The sequence below is a fragment of the Drosophila hydei genome, unplaced genomic scaffold, assembly GCF_003285905.1.
Source record: "Drosophila hydei strain 15085-1641.00,03,60 unplaced genomic scaffold, DhydRS2 tig00000172-arrow-pilon, whole genome shotgun sequence".
In the NCBI taxonomy this organism is placed as follows: Eukaryota; Metazoa; Arthropoda; class Insecta; order Diptera; family Drosophilidae; genus Drosophila; species Drosophila hydei.
This window is the reverse complement of record NW_022045682.1, coordinates 4592346-4613347: the sequence shown is the minus strand read 5'-3', so window position 1 is coordinate 4613347 and position 21002 is coordinate 4592346. Positions and strand designations below refer to the sequence as shown.

Sequence of the window (21002 nt, the reverse complement as noted above, 5' to 3'; positions counted from 1 at the left end):
CAAATGGATTATTGAAACTGACAGAGAGACTATAGAAAGTCGCAGTTCATAAATTCATTTGATGATTTTTTTGCCAAAATATTTGCTGAACTTAAAATTATTATTTTTTTTTGTAAGCTGAAAATACTTTAAAAATTTAAAATGAGGTTTAGAAGAGGCACTATAAAGATACAAAAATAAAAATATATTTAAATATTTTAATTATTATTAATTATTAAATATATGCAGAGTCAACATATAAATAAAAGAAAGACTTCTTTGAGTTTGTTTTATAATGTCTTTAATCAAATGAATTTTATTGCAGCTCACATTGTTTTTAGAGAACTGTTTGCTTAGGTTATCTGTGTGACATGAGTTTTACTTTTATTTTACTTTTATCTTGTTCCAATTGTTATGATTTTAAGCCGAATGCTTGTTAAACTATATATATATGTATATATAGAGATATATAATGTTTTGATGGAGTGTGCAGTATTTTGTCATCATTTACTTTAGGTTTATTTTTCTTACTTTATTTTATTTTTGTTATAAATGTTTTTTTTTTGGGTTTTTTGATTTTTTTCATTTAGCTTATATTACATTTATATAGTTTGCATTTATTTGATAGTTTTGCTGACATTTATAAGACTTTATTTGTTTAAATTGTTTTGCAAATAAAGTACGTTTGTTAATTAGTTAATTCAGTTAACTAAAGTTGGCAAATGAATTGAAATTTATTTACATAAGTAGATTTTTAATTAATATATATATTTTTTTATACATTTGCTGCTCAAATTAACAATTTATTTATTTTTATAGTGGCTATTTGTTATAGTTTTTTTTTTATATATTTTGTGATCGCGTTTTTCGTCTTTTTGGTGCTAGGGAAAGTGTTAAATTAAATTGAAAGCGCACAAGTAATTTAACACTTTGCCATTACAATTATAATTAGTTTTTTTCATTATTTTTATTTGATGTTCGTTTTTATCTCTCTTATTGACTATCGTCGATTTTCTGCTGTGTTTAGTTATTGTTATGTACTTTTACGCTATGCATAAAATTAACACTAATTCTTGTATATCATTTATTGCATGACATCTTTCCGTTGTAATTATATTTTTTATTATTTTTTTTTTGTAACTAACAATTAAATTATTTACAGTTTGCTGTGTGGATAATCGCTTAACTTAATTATCATGATGTCATAGACTGCTGCAGCTGATGCTGTGGCTGCTCGTGCCGCCGTTGCTGTTGCTGTTGCTGTGTATGCCGCCTGGATTCATAATTGATATGCACTAAGGATGAAGAGAGTGGAGAGGAATTAGTACCGAGTAGCCAGCGAAGCCATCGCACCACCGCGCTGACTGCCAATGCCAGAGCCAGGTTGAAGTTGAGGCTGCTTCGAAGGCAGCTGCCATTGCCGCCACTTTTCTGCATAGCCGCTGGGCTTTCGTCTGAGAAAATAGAAGATGAAGAAAATTGAAGAAATTGAAGAAAAATGCAGGAGGGATTGAATGTCGAGTGCCTGCCACTTACCGTTAATGACATTGACCACAACGCTGGCCGCCTCGGCTGTCGTCGGCATGCACGTGTAGTTGCCCGTGTCCAGCAACTGGGCATTGGCAATTCGCAATCTGGAAAGCGATTAAAGCGAAAGTTTAAAGCAAAGAGCAAGCCACACTTCAGCATTCAACATGGGGCCAATCAGTTGCCACATGAATTCAACTTCATTGATCAAAGTTGCAGCCATTCAGCTGGAAACTAACAAGAGCCAAAGTAGAGACGCCCATCTATTGAGCATGTAGTTGTTGTGTTGCACGCCCTCTGCTTAGTTGAGCGTCTGAATACCTTCATATTGATACCTGATGCTAACCTAACCCTTGAACTGGCTGATGATGATGATGATCATGATGATGACGAGGATGATGATGATGAGGGCTATTGCTTACCTGCTTTGCAGCTTCTCGGCAAGCGTTGATTCCATCGAGATGCGCTGCAAATCGATGGCAGCATCATTCGGATGCGCCACAAAAGGTGTCAGAATGTACGGACCGCGATACCAGTAAATTGGTCCAATATCCTGGGCCGCCGTTGCCGGCTGCTTCACGTGGCATGTGAGCGTTATGACGCTGCCCACTTTAACGTACAAATCCGTTGGTCCGGCTATAATCGCTTTGGCATCTGGCGGCGTCACTGTAAATGGCAAATGGAACGTGCGCAAAATTGATTAATAGCACTTCTAGGCATTCGCTCCCCATCGCATCGATACAGCTCCAAATCCAATACCCAAATCCGCATCCCACCCGCTCACTGGCTTAACGGCTGTTAAGCATGTGGCTAACCGCTGGCAACAACGTCAACGCCAGCATTTCATTGGTATGGCGACAATTCAGCAGATCATCCACAATTACACTCGATGAATCAAAGATGCACCAGCATACCACAAGCACTGCCTACCAAAAGTCTGTCAACGTTGGCGACCCCTTAATAAGCGCCTCGCCCAGGTTCAACTGTCGACCAGGCTACGTGACGCCCTGGCCGAGCACACAAAATTCCTTTAAAATTCAACGGGCTTTTCGCTTTGATTGCGTATCTAGATTTAGGCTTTAAGAGGGCTACGTTTTTCAGCATTTATTTACACTTGAGTGATATTAAACATATCTACTAGAATATATCTAAATGCAAAAGAAAATATTTCACTATTTAATTTTAAATTTTAAAAATATTTGGCTGATATAAAATTATAAAATTGTTCCATAATTTAATTTTTTCTTATTTAGCAAAATCTGTGGACAATACTTTGATAATGAAATTAAACAATTCACTCATTAACAGCTCAAAATGTTTTGTTCTGTATTGGTCTAGATAATGTCAAAGTACTTTGAGTATTAGGCCAAAAATGTATTATTGGCCATTGACTTTTCAATGAACTTGGCCATAAAGCAGAGCACAATATTTTGATTGTGCGTCAATAGAAGGAAACCTAATGAAGTATACCAATTGAGAGATGAAACGTCACATTTTGTCGTAATCTTTTGGCAATCGATGCTGGGAAACCATAAGACACAAAGAGTGTATATTTAAATTTGGGTATACTAAGAATATCTATATATATAAATATATAATAAATATTGGTATTATATATATTAATAAAGTCTTGGTATATATATATATGTATATATATGAATGTATATATGAATATATGTGAATTAAAAGAAATGATTCATAAATATTTATTATAATAAATAAATATTTATATATATTTTTATTTTAATATTTACTATAATAAATAAATACTTTTAATTAAATATTAATTCATTTTATGTAATTTATAAAATTTATTTGATGAGCAATTCTAATCAGATAAAACATAATGAAGACCAATTAGTATATATATAATATATGACTCTAGTGGCACGTTTGTTCATACTGAACTACAACAGATGTACTTTATGGTTTCAGAGAGAGAAAGAGAGAGAGAGAGATATGGTGAGAAAAAGCGTGCTCTTTAACTGTGTCGCCATTAAAGCGTTTCGCTCAGTGTTTTGCGTGGTCCACTCTGTTGGGCTCTAAGAAGTAAACATTTCTATATCGATTTATATTCCAAGTTGTTGTCATACTGTCAGTTGGTTAGGCGACGATTCGTTACCCAGTGGGCGCTAAGCTATTATCAAGTTAACTAACTGGCCGCCTCGACAGCCTCGTCTGTCTCTGTTGTTTCACTGAAATCGGCTTTACTGGCTGCTGGCTGCTGGCTGCTAATGCTAACTTGTCTCTGTCCCCCACTGCACATCATTAACAACGTCAACAGTTGACTTTGTTGACGGTCTGCCGTTGGCCAAACCGTTCGGTCGACGCACAGAAAAAACATTAAACCAATTTTCAGTGCCTACGAGTGGGAAAATGTTTGCTATATGCGCGTAGACGAGTGTATGCCACGCATTTGTCTCTGTCTGCGGCAGCTGCTAACTGCCAACTGCCAACTGCCAACATCTACAGCAGCAGCAGCAGCAACAACATCAAGTTATCTCGCCCCCAAAATCAAGGCCAATATTAGAAAGCCACGCAGGCAGTCAGGCAAAGCAACAGCCATCAACGCAATGCTGTGAACATAATGGTTCCGTTCATGATCCGCACTCACACATGTTTCGCCCTTCGACCTATAACCCGCTACAACATCCTCTCCCACACATGTGCGTGCACTAACAACTGGCGAACAATACTTAAAATGCGTGTAAAATGCGCGACAGGCAACAAGAATTGCGCCTCACAACATCTTTATTCGCCCAGCGCCGCCCACGCGTACCATGGGTCAATGTTAGATCCCAACCCAACACACAAGAGAGGAACTCCCCAAGCACACATACAATCAGAAATAACACAGAGAACAACCAAATATTTTGGGCTTTGTGGTTACAAATTTTTATGTGTTAGTTTTGCCATTTCATTTAGTTTTTGTTTTTTCGGCATACTCTGTACACATTTAATACATGAAATAGGGTATGCTAACGTAGCAGAAGTTATTGTTGCTAAATAAAGCAAAAAATTGTTACTGATAAACTGAGAAATAAATTAGTCAAGGACATGGAAAAAATAACTAGATTGAAAGAAAGAGCTAAAGTCGGAGTCTTACATCAGCAATCTTTTATGTTGAGCTTTTGGTGTTTTATTACAGGGTATCTACTAGCCATTTGCCACTAGTTAGGTGCGGATTTTTATGATGATTATGTGCCTGTTATGGGCTGCTATTGATAACACAAAGACCACCCACGAGCAATTCCCTGGAATTGACTCTTCACTTAATAGCCACCTGAATTGTGAAGTCCTGCGAGAGTTGCGCTTTATGGCACAGATTAAGGCGGCAGACAATCAAAACAATTTATATGTACATATATATAGGTATCTACACATTCGGTATATACTATTGATATTCAAGCAGAAGCTCAGCCCAAATAATGTAAAGTGTAATTAAATTTATTTCAAATAATTTCTGACTGCTTAAGATATTAATTTTAATGTATGTTTAAAGTAATAATTTAATGTAATTAAAATTAAATTCTATTTATTTTTATTTTATAAAAAAATATAGTTAAACTCTAAATGATTTGCTATGGAAATAAATCGGTTTAGCTTTATTCATTTAATTTTTAATTTTTTTTTTTTCAGCAAACAACAAAAAATAAATAAAATTCTCAGAACATACATCATAATTATTTTTACTTTTTACTTTCACTTTCTTGGTCTCAGCTTAAATACTCTGCAACTATTTAGTCTTCAATTGGCAGAGCTAAACGCAGGCAGTTGATAGTCTTCTGTCCACAAGTTAGATTTAAACTGGCAAACACGATTTATGGCACAGTTTCTTGTGCGATTTGTATGTGCTGCATATAGCCAGCTTAAATCTAAAATATAATTTGTTTGCACTCGCTCGAGAGGAATTTTTTGCCCGTTGTTTCTGGGGGAGGGGGCAAGCTTTCCTGCTCGCTTTTGGGTGCGTAAGACCGGTGACGGAATATTTTATCACGCCGCCAACTCCAGAAGCCAACAGCAAAATAAGTCAAAGTGTCTAGCTGGCGAGTGCACGACTAGCAAATGCCCTGTAACACTAGTGTAGGGATTTATAGACTTCAAATTAGCCTTAAAATAAGAATGCTCTACATCAATTAATATCTTTTGCAACCACTATATAATCGATACCTACAAGTATTTGTAAGTTAAAAACGTGAACAGATATAGATAAACAAATTACTGTATAGCTTTATATATAGACTTTGCCGTTAATGCTGATCAAGATTAAGATCTATATCTTATCTCAGACTATCGCACAATATACCCCATTCTAGACATTTGCAATTCGGCTATAAAAATCTGCGCTGAGCATTTTTCTTTTTCACTTTTCTTCGTTTTATTTTCTCAAATAATTTGCATAAATTTTTCTTCTTGGCATTGCGGCGACTTTCCGTCGCCGGCACAAGAAACTGGCAGAGGCGAAGGCAGCATACGAAGGGCGAAGGGATTAGTTTTTTTTTGCCTTGCCAAAGTGTGTTTTGGTGCAGGTTGCAAGTGCAACGGAAGCACCCAAGTGCGACGGGGGCCGAGGAGGGTTTGAACAGGAAGCGACAACGCGTTGATTTGAGTTTATAGCTGTTGATGAGATTTGGCCCCCGAGTTTGTTATAAATAAAGTCAGGTGGTTCCTGCTAGCCAATTTGTAGTTGCGAATCCCCAGCTGCTGCTGCTCTGCTCTAGTGCTTCCTGCTAAACGTGTCTGCGTTGTTGTCTGTTGCTGCTCTTTTGAGAACATGTGCGCTACATATATCACAGCAAAAATGTTGCTACTACCAACAAGAAGCCAACATTTTTAGCTAATTGAATCACTTGAATGGCTCTCGAGTGGATTCGAGCAAAACGACCGAATACCCCCGAAGGAATACACAAGTGACTCGCATTCGAATCAAATCATATCGCATTACGTTCGAAACTAAACCAATCAAACCGAACAAAAACATAAACCAAAAAAAAAAGAAAAGAAGGAGAAACTATTCAATAATTTCAATTAACTTTGGCTGGGAATACAAAAAAAAAGGGAAGGGGGCAAAAATATAATCAAAATAAATAAATAAGCAAAAGTTTTGCCTTCGAACACGATGACAAACATTGAGCCAAAAAAAAAAAGGGAAAAAAACTTTCTAAATCAATTTTATGTGCATGAATGAAACATGAACGTGCATGCTATTGTGTAACAATTTATAACAAACAAACACACACACGCACAAACTCAAGCACACACAGGAGGCAACGATCCTGAGTTGAGACTCAACGGAAATCCATTGTAGAAAACTTGTAAAATGCCAAAACAATGGCATGAGAGCGCAGTGTAAACGTGCAAAACACACCTCAAAGGATTTAACACACACACTGCCTTCGGGGGCCACGCCTGCGTCTCGGCCTGGCTGGTGTGTATTACAGCCAGCATATGAATTTAGTATTGAATTTAAATGCAAATTGCGTTTGCATGCAAAACGTGTGGAAAAGTGTAGAGCAAAACAAAAAGATAGTGCCCCAGACATACATGCCGGCTACATACATACATATATACACACATATCTATCTGCGTACATATACAGACATCTTTATCTGCAGCCAGACGCCCATTAAGCTGACCCACATTAGACCGCCAGCCCACTTGACCACTTGATAAACTCCATTTGATGGGCTATTCTAGAAATTGGCAAGTGCTTTGTGCTATCAAGACATGCCCATCAAAGTGGTTCGATTATCATAATTATAGTGTTAGCACTTTAATTAAATAGCCTCCATAAGAACCAGCAACTGCATCCATTCAAAGTTCAATTGTTTTTAATAATTCTTTGCGAATATTAAATTGTTTACTGGCTTAAACTCGTTTTATGGTAGATCAATTAAAGATTTTTTTGCTAATTACGAAAAAATTATGACTTCAACTGAATTGAAGAGAAATAGAAATAGTAGAATTAAAAAGAGTTTTTATAAATTGTTTATAAACTATTTTAAGCATTTTTATATTTTTCGTAGCTAAACACATATATCTTGGACTTAAAACTTAGATTAGGACCACATCTTTGTAAATGTTGACAGCCGAAACATATTTAATATATTCTAGGTATATAACATTATATAGAAATTTATTTATTAATTAGTAAAATTAGAAATATATTTTAAAAAAATTCCAAAAAATATTTAATTTACAAAATGAATTATTTTAATTGTAATTAAATTAATTGAAATGAAAAATAAAAAATAATTTTTATAATTCAAGATAAATTAATTTACCAAATTAATCTATGATTAAGAATAAATTACTTTAAAATAATCGAAGGCAAATATTGTTTTGCTGCATAATAAAAACGCGCAATTTCTTTAAAACGAAAAATAAATATTTAATATCTGCTTAATGGCAAACAAAGTCAGCTATAATATTTATGAGCATATGTGTTCGCTTCCTCTTCTCCTTTTTATCAATATATTGATGCATTTGTTATTGAAGAAAAAATGCTTAAAAGTCGCTTTAATTTCAACTCACATTTTTATGGCTCATAAAAGAAACCCTTAAAGAACGTACACATGCGTATATAGACTTATATATGCATATGTATAATAAGTCTGTGTATGTATGGCTGTGTGTGTGGGCGTATTTGCTGCTGTAGAAATTGGCTTATTGTACATATTTACACGCTGCATTGCGACATGATGTCGCAGCATGACGCATGACTAACAAAAACTTTATGCAAAGTTCCCACCAAATGCATCTGACAAAGTTTGCCAACAATTTGAAAGACACTCTCCCCAATGGCTGGGTTAGTCTACAACAAAAAGTTGTCAGTTGCCAGTTGCCAGTTGGAAGTCGTGCGAGGACAACTCGTTGACAATGCATAAGAACTCCGAATGGGTGTTTATTACAAAGTCTGGAGCAAGAGTGGGAGAGACAGAGAGAGAGAGAGAGAAAGGCGGGCTTACTCACCTATAACATTCAAGCGAAATGCCATCGAAATCTTTGGCTCCGTATTCACCTGGCACTCGTAGATGCCGCTGTCACGTGGCTGCGCATATTTCACATGCAATGTCCAATCCTTCGAGTCGGCGGTGCGTACGACCTGCAAGCCAAAATGCATAGATAAATCGTTAAGGCAATGTCAGTCGAGTTGCAGAGCTAAGGGTGTCCGGGGGGGTTGGAGTAGAGCAGCTTTCAGCTGAGCCTGCCTTTTGGCAATGTCCTTGGGCCAAATTTAATCAATGCATACAAGCCAGGCAGGCAGGTGAGTAGCAACGAAATGCATACGCAATTAAGCTGACTTGGCTTACAAATGGTTCAGTCAAGCCAACCCCCTTCGCCCCTGGCCTCTTTTAATAAGCCAGACAGGCAGAGTGAGAGAGACAAGGTAGTTGAGTACAATAAGTAGATTACGTATACGCACCTTGAAGCGCTCATCAGAAGTGTAGGTCAGAATGCCTGCAGTCAGAATGTGCAAATCGCGTTTCCTTATCCAAGATACCTGCAAATAGACAAAAGGCACACGCACACACATACATATAGAAAGAGTGAGCAAGACAGAAGGACAATGAGCGCTTAAGTCAATTTTAAAAATTGCTTTGGCCCTGGCCAAAGGGGACCTGGCCAAAATAAAGATAGAAAATTTAATAAACCAAACGACGAAATGAACTAAACGCTGTAAAAAAAAAAATATATATATATATATATATACAAAAAAAAAATGAAAGAAATAAAAAGAACAAAAACTAAAAAACTTTAGTAAATACAGAAGCAGCAGCGGCGGCGCCGGCAGCGGCAGCGGCTGCAGACAAAGCGATTTGCGAGTAGACCTGCAGCCAGGCAGCATTCGGCAGCAGGACGAAGCACGAAGTGCGTGCCCAAAATGTCAGCGGCTTAAAGTTACCAAAGCCTTCGAAAAATGGTGGCTATAGCTCTCCGCCTCGTCCACCCCATTCCGCAAAAGCAGCCAAAAAGTAATCTGCAAACCTGCCGCAGGCAACCAAAACTTTTTGTTCTGCTAAAGAAAAAAAGGGCCAAAAACAAAACACGAAAAACTGAAGCCCAAACTAAAAGTGTCAAAGTGGCAAAAGGAAACGGAATTCGCCCACCTTCAATACGAAAAAACGAAAAAAATGAACAGAAAAGCGAAAGGCAAAACAGAAAGAAAGGTGCTACTAAATCTCGCTGGATGATGATGAGCTGGGTGCGGACTCTTTTGATGGGTCTTGGCTAAGGTGCAAAAAAGTCGAAACCGAAAAGGCAAAGCTGCGCAAAGCTATGCAAAGCAGCGCCGTTCGCAATGATAGATTTAGTGACTGCTCTTTCGGAAAACGCCACAGCGAAAGGTGACAAACGAAAAAAGTAGGAAAGTGGAAACCCAAACCAAACCAAACCAGATGCTAAGCATTCATTGGGGTTAAGCTGAAAACTTTCTGCAAAACTGACCTTGCAACTAGTTCAGATTAATGATGCAATAGCTCTTAGAAAACCAACTTGAACAAGTGCTGTTCGCTTTAGTTAGAAAAACAAAAGTGGCAAAGTTTTGAGTGAAGAAATTGAAAAGGGTTCAAAATGTTACTGCTCAAATATTAGTTTATAAGAAGAAAACATTTTCAAGTATCACAAGATGAAATGATACACCTGAAATCATTTGTGCTTTGCTACGTATCTAGAATAAACTTAACACTTTTGTTGCTAAATTAGTATGAACAGCCAACAGATTCAAGGAGCCAAGGTCTACTCTAGCGTAAGAAGGGATTGATTTCGATGGAAGAAAATTCACTCCTGCAGTGAAGCTTTCGTCCCTCGGGAAAATATTCAAGCCTCCACATAGGCCGAATCTCTTTTTGTCTACAATACTGAAGCCTTTATCTTCGAGTGAGCTGCGGGAGAGCATTAAGCCACATTCGAATCGATTAAGTATATTGTAATGACTTCACTATACTCCAATTACACATGGTCATGGCAATATAAGTTAGTTCTTTGTAGAGCAAAATAAATATTCCTGGCTGATAAGAAATGTATTTATTTAATCAGCAAAATTCCTTAAAAATTCAAACATATTAATTCCATGGTACAAGTCTTGGCTTAAACTATTATTACATTCTGCTAAGAATTTTTTGGTTTTTTTTTTACTTTAACAGAAAAAAACACTCAAAATATGTATCATAATGTATATGTCTGATAGAGTTTAAGGCTCTGGAGTTCCAACAGCCAAATTTATAAAATAAAACAATTAATTTCTTAGTAAATAATTCCAAATAAATGCTTTCACAATGAACTGCTTTGTACGTTTTGTAAATATACTTTTAATAGACTATGTTAATTTCCAAGAAACTTTATTATATTCAAATATTGCCAATAGCATGCTAGGTACTAGATTCTAAAAGCCTTTTCCACTCCAACAAGCAAACTTGTATAACAGAAACTTAAATTGTCTACCTCAAGTAAAGAGAAGCTCAGCATTAATTGATTGGCACTCATTTCTATGCACAGCACAAATATTTCACAGCAAGTGCAAACAAGCCGCAAAAAAAAACAGGCAAAAAGAAGAAGCAGAAGAAAATTGAACAATGTTGTAAAGTGAAAGAAAAACGCAGTGAAATAAACTTTAAAGTTGATGAAGCAGCGCAGAGCAATCAATAGATATGAGAGCAACGGGAAGTAAAAAAGCAGCGAAATTAAGAGAAAAAAAAACAGAGAATCGCGGAAGATGAAACACAATGCAAAACCATAAACTAAACTTTTCGGGGGTGGCGCATGCCAATGGACTCGACAAAGCAGTAAACAGCACCAAGGTTGGGGGCAAAGGACATTCAAGCAAGAAAATTACCGAAAAAAAGAGCAGATGAAAGATGATGGGGCATGCGGACAATGAAAGCGGAACCGGAAAACGATACGAGTAGCTGAACAAACTGACAAAAAAAGAAGAAGAACCCAGAAAAAAAGAAACTGTAGTGGAAAAAAAACCAAACTTTGGCGACTTAGTCGACTTTGTGGACTTTGGCGGTAACTTGATTTTCAGCTTGACTAGTCCCCGGCAAGGTCAATATTTGCCCGGGCGCTAGTTAAAACTGCATAAAATATATATCCGAGAGGGAGAAAAAAAAACGCATTTTAAGATAAGCAACCGCACACAATGGCGTTAGCACTTGACTCACCGATTTATCGCGCAGATTCTCCACACGGCAATTGATGGCCGCTGTGTGTCCCGTCCTAGCGGTAATATTCCGTGGCATGCCGAAATCAAAGACCGGCGGCGGATAAGTTGTCTCATCCACTTGCTCGTCCACCAGCTCGTCCAAGCCATTGTCAAACTGCGCCACATTGTTGTGGTGCAAGTGGTGGTTGCCATTCCCATTCCCATTTCCATTCATGTTGTGGCTGTGGCCATGGCCATTGACCAGGGAGGCGATATATACATCATCCACAGCCGCAATAGAGGGCAACAAGTCGTTGTCTATGAGGCCATCAGCTGCAAAAGAAAGAGAAAACCGAGAGAAATTGAGAAATTGATAAATTGAGAAGCGAGAAGCAAGCATAGAGAATTGAATAAGCAAATGCCGCAATTGTTGATTGAATTGCCTGCCTACAAAACTTCGTTTACAGCTTAGACTAGGCAAAAAACAAGTGAGAATATTTAAGACGGCTGTGCATGACTAGAAAATACCCTCGTCGAATGCCATATTTATTAGACTGATGGAAAATCGAAGCTTACTTTTCGAAACTCTCAGCACAGTTTTAGTGTTTATGGTTCAACATTTGTTAGGTATACTTAATAATGTCTATAACTTTGCAAGTCACTGTTTCTAATTCTACTTCATTTTATTACAAGCAATTTAAGCAAGGTAGTATACCCTATTGACTGATTTTGAATGAGTATACCAAAAAAAAGGCACTTAAGTCTAATGGCGTAACGCATAGAGCCCCTAAACAAAAGGGTATACAAAGACGAGTGCATTGAAAGCAAATTAATTAAATGCCACTCAATGCCCAGAGCCCAAGTGCTTGAGCATGTGAGAAAAGTCAAAAGGAGATTGTTCAGTGTGTTCATGTGTGCTGCGTATGTGTGTGTGTGCTATCTGTGTGCGTACTTGAGCTCAGTTTGCAGACAGCTGAAATGACGGCTTGGCTTGAAGACAATGGCCAATAGAATGCAGCAGTTACCCACTGGCGGAAAATGCTCGTTATAATAATTATAAAAAGCATTGTAGACCCACAATCAAACGATTGCTCTCTGCTCTCTGCTCTGCAGCTAAACAACGGAAATTGTTTTTAATTAAAATAAACGAGCGCTTTAATGGCCTTGCGGCCGGAAGTGCACATAAAACAGAACTCGCTTCGCATTCCTTTCACGCGCTTGCCAAATAGCCATAAAAAATACCAGAAAAAATTTGACAACTCTGAAATTACAGTTAATGAGCGCAATAGAAAACGTGCAAAGCGCCAAAACAACAATTTTTATTTGTTTAAGTCAAAGAAATCTAAAATCATCAACAGCCGGTGGCTCTACTTAAGGAACACATTCAGCAGATCAGTTCTATATTTAGCTGGCAAAAGATGGAACAGTGAAAAAAGATTAATTAAAAGACTTGAGATTGATAACGTATATGATGTAAAAAAGGTCTTAATAAGATTAGATTCGATTAGATAAGTCTCTTTTAAATCTTATGAAAAATATTTCAAGAGTTTAATTTTATTGCTAACCCAAAAAGCTCTCTAAGTTATCAAAGAGACCATCCATTGACCATTATCCTGAAGTTTCGTAATCAAATTAAATATATATTAAATTATAAATCCATCTATAAACTACCTAATCAGCTCTTTCTAACTCAATAAATTTAATGAAATTTTTATAAAAATATATATAAATAAAAAAAATTCTATTTCTAAATCTAAATTATTTAACAAATATTTAAAAATTTAAGAAATTCAATATATTTCATAATTTTATTTAAATAATAATTTTGTTATGAATTTTAAATAATTGATAAAATATATTCAACTCATTTTGTAGCTATATTTGTTCGTAATTATCTTAGTTTACTCAGCTTAAAAATAATATGTATATTCTCTAAACAAAAATTTAGTTTGGCTTAATATTTTTTATACATCATATAGACTTTAAGATTGTGAAATAATTTAGTTTTACATTTATTTCTACTTATTTCTCGAAAGAAATATTTAATATTCATCTACAATTTACACTCCATACTTGAAATTAAAAAATACCTTGTGCAGTCTGCTCAGCAATGTCTGACATTTCATTGACCGTTTAGCCAAAGTTCAAAGTTCACACTCAGATTTATGAATATATATGGTGCATATATGCAAGATATGCACACACCCACACACATACATTAGACACGCTCGACCGCGCACAAATTCCTGTGACTCGTGCATTATCATTCTTCCTCTTCTAGCTCCATTTTTGTTGTCAAGTGCAACACTTGGTGGCATTCCAAAGTAAAATGCATATTTTTGCATTTGAATTTATTTGACATTTTAATGAGCGCATAATGCCGGAGCCGACGCACCGAGACACACGTAACAGCGACACTTAGAATTCAACGTGCGCGGCTGCTTCTCAATTTAGCTCGTTGCCACTGTCGCCGCACGACCAACTGCTGACAGCGCCAACTGCTCCCCGTATACCCTAACTGCAGCTCTCTAACTGGGTCACTCACTTTGGCAGCTGCTACTGCTGCTGCTGTTGCACTTGAATCTTTTAGGCCGTTGTGGCACTTCTGCATGTTAGACACAAAAATCTAAATTATTTAAGTGCCCACACACACACACACACACACACACAGAGGGAGAGAGACACACATGGGAAGCGAGCAAGAGAAAAACAGGTGGGAGACATATGCACACATCCGTTTTTGCCATGTGCGAAGCGCCATTTGCCTAGTATGACACTGCTAGATACCCATTGAATGCTTGAAATTAAAAAAAAAATCTATTAAACGTATTTTTTTTTATTAGAAAAATTAAAGCTAAGCTCGATTATGTGCTCCAGCCTGCTGGCACATGCAGTCGCTTGCACTAGCAAGCCCGCCTTTACGTGCTCTCGTCTACAGGGTATAGCAAAAGTAAACTACACACACGCGAAAAAAAGGAACATGCAAAAAAGCGCCAAAGTGAGTATTGCACTTGTTGTTGTTGTTGTTGTTTGGCTTTATGCTGCAGACACACTCATATCACACACACACACAGACGCAGACACTCGAACGCTCATATTTTTTGGCATCATTTAGATGCTCGTCGAGCAACTGATGCAAATTTAATTTGGACACCTCACACAAAAAGCGCGCAGGGATGGGTCCTTGGGCGGGGCGGCTTGTGGTGTACCCATGGGGATTTGGTTAAGGGTAGCTATCTGCGCCATAACTTGCGCTTGAGTGTGTATGAACTGCAACTAATGATGTTGCAGGCACTCGAATGCGCCTTTTTGATTTAACGATCGACTTTTTTTAAGTGAAATTCTCTTTGTTGTTGTTGTTGTTGTTGATGATAACGCGGCAGCGAGGTTGAAGGTTGCAGATTGGTTAGCAGCGCGGGCAAGAGCTTAATGACTGGTTGGCTTGGTTTGGTTAGCTGGCTGGCTGCGGTTTATGGTTGCCTTTTGACTTTTGGTTGGTTTGTTGAGTGTTGTTTTTTTTTTTTTTTTTTGGTTTTGTTGATTTTGCTTCTTCTTGTTTTTGCTGCGGCCTATAAAGCTGCTGCGCCGTTGCACAAAGTTTATTATAAACTTAACTGTTGCAGAGAGTACAAATTTGTTTCTCTTTCTCCCCAAACTGCGAACAAAGCACGCAAGTCAAGTGGTTCACATAAGCCTTTGATTGACCTTGTTCAACTGTCAAATGGGCGTCGAATAAATGCAAATATTATGCCGACTACCCATGTGGCTTAGGGGATCAAAATATGCTTAGCTGATTAGGTGTGTGATTTAAGCTGCTTTACGGATTTGGTTTAAGCACTCAATTGATGCCAAATAGATGACAATGTACACACACTCACACACTTGAAGTATTTACAAATTTCAAGCCCCAACAAGCTCAATAGACAGAACGTGCTTTTCAGCAATTATAAGCGGAGCTAGGTAGGGGAAACGTGACTGAATGGGTGCTATATAGGAATACAAATAGATGAGCGCAATACCACAGATGCGGGACTATTTTTAGATATACGTATTCTTCTGGCTTGTCGCGCCCAAAGTAGGATTTTGTAACCCCAAGAGGAAGACAAACAAAGGAAACGCGCTCGTTGTCTGCGACGTAAATAAAATATTTCCGTTGAATAAGAAGAGATATTGAGGGTATTATTTTTTAATGTCGCCCAACGCGGCACATTTAAAGGTGCAATAATATATAAAAAGCTCTAAAATGCTGTAAGACTATAAAACATGTTGACTAACCTGAGCAGTGCTCGCAGTCTATGACGAATAAACAATTCAATAAAAGGTAAAGAGCTTAATGTGGCCAAAGCATTAAAAGAAATTATAAAGCAAACACGCATAAATATAACATGTAAAAGTTTTGGGAAACATGTCTGAAACTCTATTCAAAGTTGATTAAACTTAACTAGAATATATAATATTATAATTTGCGTGTGAGTTATTCATGACTACTTAAGTAGAGCAAAGGACTTTAAGCATTTAAGCTGCTGAAAAGAGGAGTACTTTAAGCAGTATCAGGGGAGGGTCAGAAAAGGGCTTCTGAAAAATTCAATAAGCTGCTCATCTTAAGCATCAACGACGCGGCGCCTGGGTCCTTCTCGGTGACTTCGCCCACGTCTCTGTGTGTGTGTATATGTGTGTGTGTGTGTGTGTGTGTGTGGCATATTTATTAAAATCGCTATGCACAATTTTATTTTGCATATCAAAAGGCGACTAGGGCTTGTTGTTGTGCAGATGGCATCTATGGGAACAGGATCTACCCAGCGGGCGAATGCCGCCAATGCCTGTTTATAGATGTATGTATATAGCATACAAAATAGCACACAAACACACACACACACACACGCACACACAGACTCAGCTACAGTGGGCAATGAGCTTTCAGAAATTGTTGTTGTGGTCAAGCAAATAGCTGAAGGCGTCAAAAGCCTACTCAAATAGACTACAGCTACTCGAGATGGTTTATGATAGCCGCACAATTTTTTGAATATCATGGATGTTTAGCCACTTAAAAAAAACCCGGGCAGCTTCACTTAACTGCAGCGCGCGCCAGTCGACAGCCAGGACAGCCGTGGGCTGTTTGCAAAAGTCTCTACATGACAGCAGCAGCAGCTGCAGCTAAGGCAAACTCACTGACTGCAGCTCAATGTAATACAAGGATTAATGGCATCCGTTGCGTTCATTGACATGGCATTTACATCCGCCCACTCGCATAGCTTGAGACGAAAAGCGAGAAAAATCTATATAATATATAAATTTGCGCTCTGCTAAAGTTTACACTTCATTTAACAATGTTGCCGACAGCCGTTGCGATGCATTAATCAAATATTGAATATGCTGAAAACTAATTTGAAAATCTAAAGCAGGGAAATGCAAACTAAACATATTAAATATGCGAAAATTCAATTTTAAAAACTACAAGGTAAAATCACCTTAAGCTGGGCTTTGAAGAGAAAACTCCGATAGCCTCTGTCAGCTAAGCAATTCTTCATTTTATGCCTGTTTTCAGCCATTTGTTGGAACTTAAGAAAATCAATAATGATTTATGAAAACCTTTACCAAAACCAAAAGGTTTTTATTTGCCATCCACTTAAGCGTGCTCTACTTTATATACACTTAATATTTGTATTTAGCTTAAATAGCTTATGAAAAGTTTTCTTATGCTACGCAACTATAAGCCTTTACTGCTTCACTTCAAATAAAAAAAAAATTATAATTAAAAAAGTGTAAAGCTTGGAAAAGATTGGCTTTTAATATATACCCTGCAGGTGTCTGTATACATTAGATATATATTATTATATATTATTATGCCCTGAAAATATAGTAAAATAATAAAAATGGTTTTCTTCTAACTGGAAATCGATAAGCAACTGGCTTTGCTTGAAGCAATTTGCAAATACTTTTTCACTTCTTCAACTTGTGGAAACCGTTGACCTCGTACAGAAACGAAATGATTGTAAGACGAATAACCTATTAATTCGATCTGTTGAGTGCTTAAAAACCCTCTTGAGCCGATACGTGGTAAAAAAAAGTTATTTCGTTCAGTATTGACTTTATTCAGTTGCAGACAAAAAACCATTTGCTTTGAGTGGCTTCTTCCGCGAACAACTTTTTGCAGGATTAAGTTCGTCTCAGAACAGCCCTTACTGTATTAACATTATTATATTTTATATTCCTGCTTTGCTTATTCCGTGTTCTTATGTCTTATTGAAGTTGTTTGCGAACTCGTCAAATAGTTTTTTTTATCATCCGCAGTAATTTGCCGGAATATACATATAGACACTACTTTAGTAAAGTGAAAATAAAAATTTCTAGTTGACACTCAAAAGTCATACAAAATTCATGGAGTTTTTGCCATAAATCTCATATGCCAATGGCGATGCCTGTCAATAATGTGGAAAGTTTGTCGTCTTGACAAACAGCAGCGCGAACAAAGTTTATTAAGTTTGTGCCATAGCGTAAGCCATATTAAAATACACTTTGCAACAGCAACACACACGCACACACACCCCTGATAATCACTGGGGAAAATCGAATAATATGAAGTGAAATTGAAAAAAATAACGTTGCCTACTTATGAGCGTCGTCTGAGCTGAACTACTTCAAAAACGCATAAAAAATCAATGGCAACGAATGTGCGCAATAAATGTCAGCGAAACCCCAAACAACAACAACAATAAGGAAAATGAAAATGAAAATGAAAACGCCAAAGAAAACTTCACATGCTGCCTGTTTTTTTTTTTGCTTTTCATTTCGCAAAGATTTTTTCCGCTTCGTTTTTTTTTTTGTGCGCATAACATACTTGCGTGTTCATATAAGTGGCGGAGGCTGGAGGGGCGTGTCCGTGGGTCTGAAGTGAGCGTGTGAATTGGTCGCGGGGCATACAAATTGAAAATCCGCCATAAATTGAAGAAGAAGTCGAAAGCAAAGTCTGCGTCTCAAAAGCTGATGACAATTTATTGTTCACACTTGTAACTGATGATGGTGCTTAGGGCCACATATACACACACACACACACACACACGTGCAGCAATTTGTGCCATGTGTTTGCCCAAGTATATTTCATTGTCTGCAGACCAAGCAAAAAAGTAGGCTCTACAAATTGCAAGCCATTATTTTCCAAAGTCAATATACGATATATATATATAATATATATAGAGTATACATATAGGTATATATATGTTCAACATAAATTTGATTCCATTTTATATTTGCAGCTGGCCAGGTGTGCGTGTGTGTGTGTGTGCGTGACAGTGGATGATTTAAAAGGCAGCTCTCAACTTTTGCATAACTTGCTCTAGCTCATGCTCTTGCTGCCTTTTTTCGTGCGCTTGTAGTTGATTTTCATTTTGAACTTTAGTCATTTACAATGGAGTTTAGCGGCCGCCTTAGCTGCCGGCTAAGTGGTTTCATAACTTCCATTCAAAAACTACACGTTTCAAACTTTTCCAATGCAAAAACCAAAAAAAAAAAAAAAATAACTGAATACCAAACACAGAAAAAGGAAAGAAGAAGAGCAAAAAGGATGCGTGCTTCCTCTACTCAAAGCTGCCTGCTGAGCGCTTTAAATGATGCGGCAAATGATTTAAGATGAAGCTGCTCATCGTGTATTGCATAACAATTTGTTGTTGCCCCATTATAGCCGGACAGCGCCTGTTGACGCGCCACCCCCGCCACACTCGTTCATCACATTTAAATTCATAACAGCGAAAAAAGAAAACCGGGCGAAAAAAATTACAAAATATAAGAAATGGCTGTTGAGGCAAACAACAGGAATCCATTTTGTTGTTGCCGACTGCGAGCTAAATTTATGAGGCTCGCTATGGCTACTAAGTCGCAGCTAATAGCGGCTTTAGAATTTATAGAGTTTTCGTCTGCGGCTTAGCAGTGCTTGAGCCATGGACAGTGTGCACGTTACGTATACGTAATATCAATAGAGCAAAGCCACACGGCTGCCACATAAAGTTTGCCACACACGAAATATCTCTGTGGATGTGTGTGCTTACTAAAATTGGCTAACTTATACGAAAAGAATTGAGCTTAAGTTATATATATGGCAAATCAAGTAGAGGTTAAATAAATACGTTTCGTTTTCTCGGCCTATAAAAAATCAACTTTGATTCTATTATGAATCAATGTTTCATGCTTAAATAAATGGCCAACAATAACACACAGCTACTGCTCAACTGGCGTAGATTTAATACACTCTTTAATAGAAAAATGTATATACACAATAAGCAACATCAATTTAGGATCATAAAATTAAATTTGTTAGAAAAAAAATTTTAATTTTTTAAAATGAATTAACTTTTAATTAAAAATGTGAGCCTAAATTTATTAAAAAACATACATAAAGGAGCTAAAAAAATAATCGAGAGAGATAAAAGCATTACAAAATTTGCTAATACATTTTTAATAAAAAAAATTCATTAAAAATTCACTAATAAATTTTTAATCAGGCTAAGTGTTGACTAAATAAATTCATTTAATATTGGTATTAAATTTCAAAGTCTAAATATTTTTTATTGCAAATTTATTAACAAGATTTTAAAGAATTTATTTATCTACATTAGCTAGAATATATACTCAGCGCATTCATACTAACAGAGACAAGATAGAAAAGGAAAGTTTACTAGGTTGAAACATTAAATAATATAGCTGAAAATTATTTAACAATTGCAACTATATTATGAAATGGCTTAAATTGGCAAACGTTCTTTTTCGGCAATGTCTCAGATAATTTGAGAGATCGAAAATTTTATTTAAAAAAAAAGACTAAAATATCAGCTTTATGTCTCTTCATATTGATTGCTAATACAGTTAAGAAATATATAAATATATATGAATAAATAAATGTTCATACATTCAATACTTTGAATACAATTTATATAAAGATATGTCTGGTTAGAGTATACAAAATTTGTTGTAGCGAAATCGCTCTTCTTTGTGATTATTTAAAGCAAAGGCCTACTCTGCTTTTTGACATATTATTGCTGTAATTTTTGCGGCAAAACGTTTAGTTGAGCCACATAAATAATAAATAAACAACATAAATACCCACACACACACACGCACACAGAGAAGGAGTGAGAGTGAAAGCAGTGTTGGGCATTCAGTCAGGCGTGAGGCGGTTCTGAGGTTTCGGAGCGGTTTACATAATGATGACCTACGTGCAAAAGGCGATCCACTTTCATTGTTGTTGTAGACTTTTCTTCTAGAATCTTGGCTATTGTGGCTGTGCCTGTGGCTGTGGCTGTGGCTGGGGTAAGGGCCTTGATTTACAAGCCGGTTAGACAAGCTCTTGTGGATGGCCACA

At 36.9% G+C, this 21002-nt stretch overlaps 1 protein-coding gene across 4 annotated transcripts in view; it reads right to left on the bottom strand.

The window, feature by feature from the left end:
• Nucleotides 1-806: 806 nt before the first annotated feature.
• LOC111595928 (zwei Ig domain protein zig-8) overlaps nucleotides 807-21002 on the bottom strand; it is an 84024-nt gene continuing 63828 nt past the window's right edge. For all 4 annotated transcript variants that reach the window (XM_030223319.1, XM_023309886.2, XM_030223320.1 and 1 more), the window contains 6 exons: nucleotides 11670-11983; nucleotides 8933-9010; nucleotides 8479-8611; nucleotides 1929-2172; nucleotides 1516-1613; nucleotides 807-1433 (listed from right to left, as the gene is read on the bottom strand). In XM_030223319.1, the coding sequence (XP_030079179.1) occupies nucleotides 1174-1433; nucleotides 1516-1613; nucleotides 1929-2172; nucleotides 8479-8611; nucleotides 8933-9010; nucleotides 11670-11983 (1127 nt within the window). In that variant the 3' untranslated portion in view covers nucleotides 807-1173. The remainder of the gene's footprint in view (nucleotides 1434-1515; nucleotides 1614-1928; nucleotides 2173-8478; nucleotides 8612-8932; nucleotides 9011-11669; nucleotides 11984-21002) is intronic.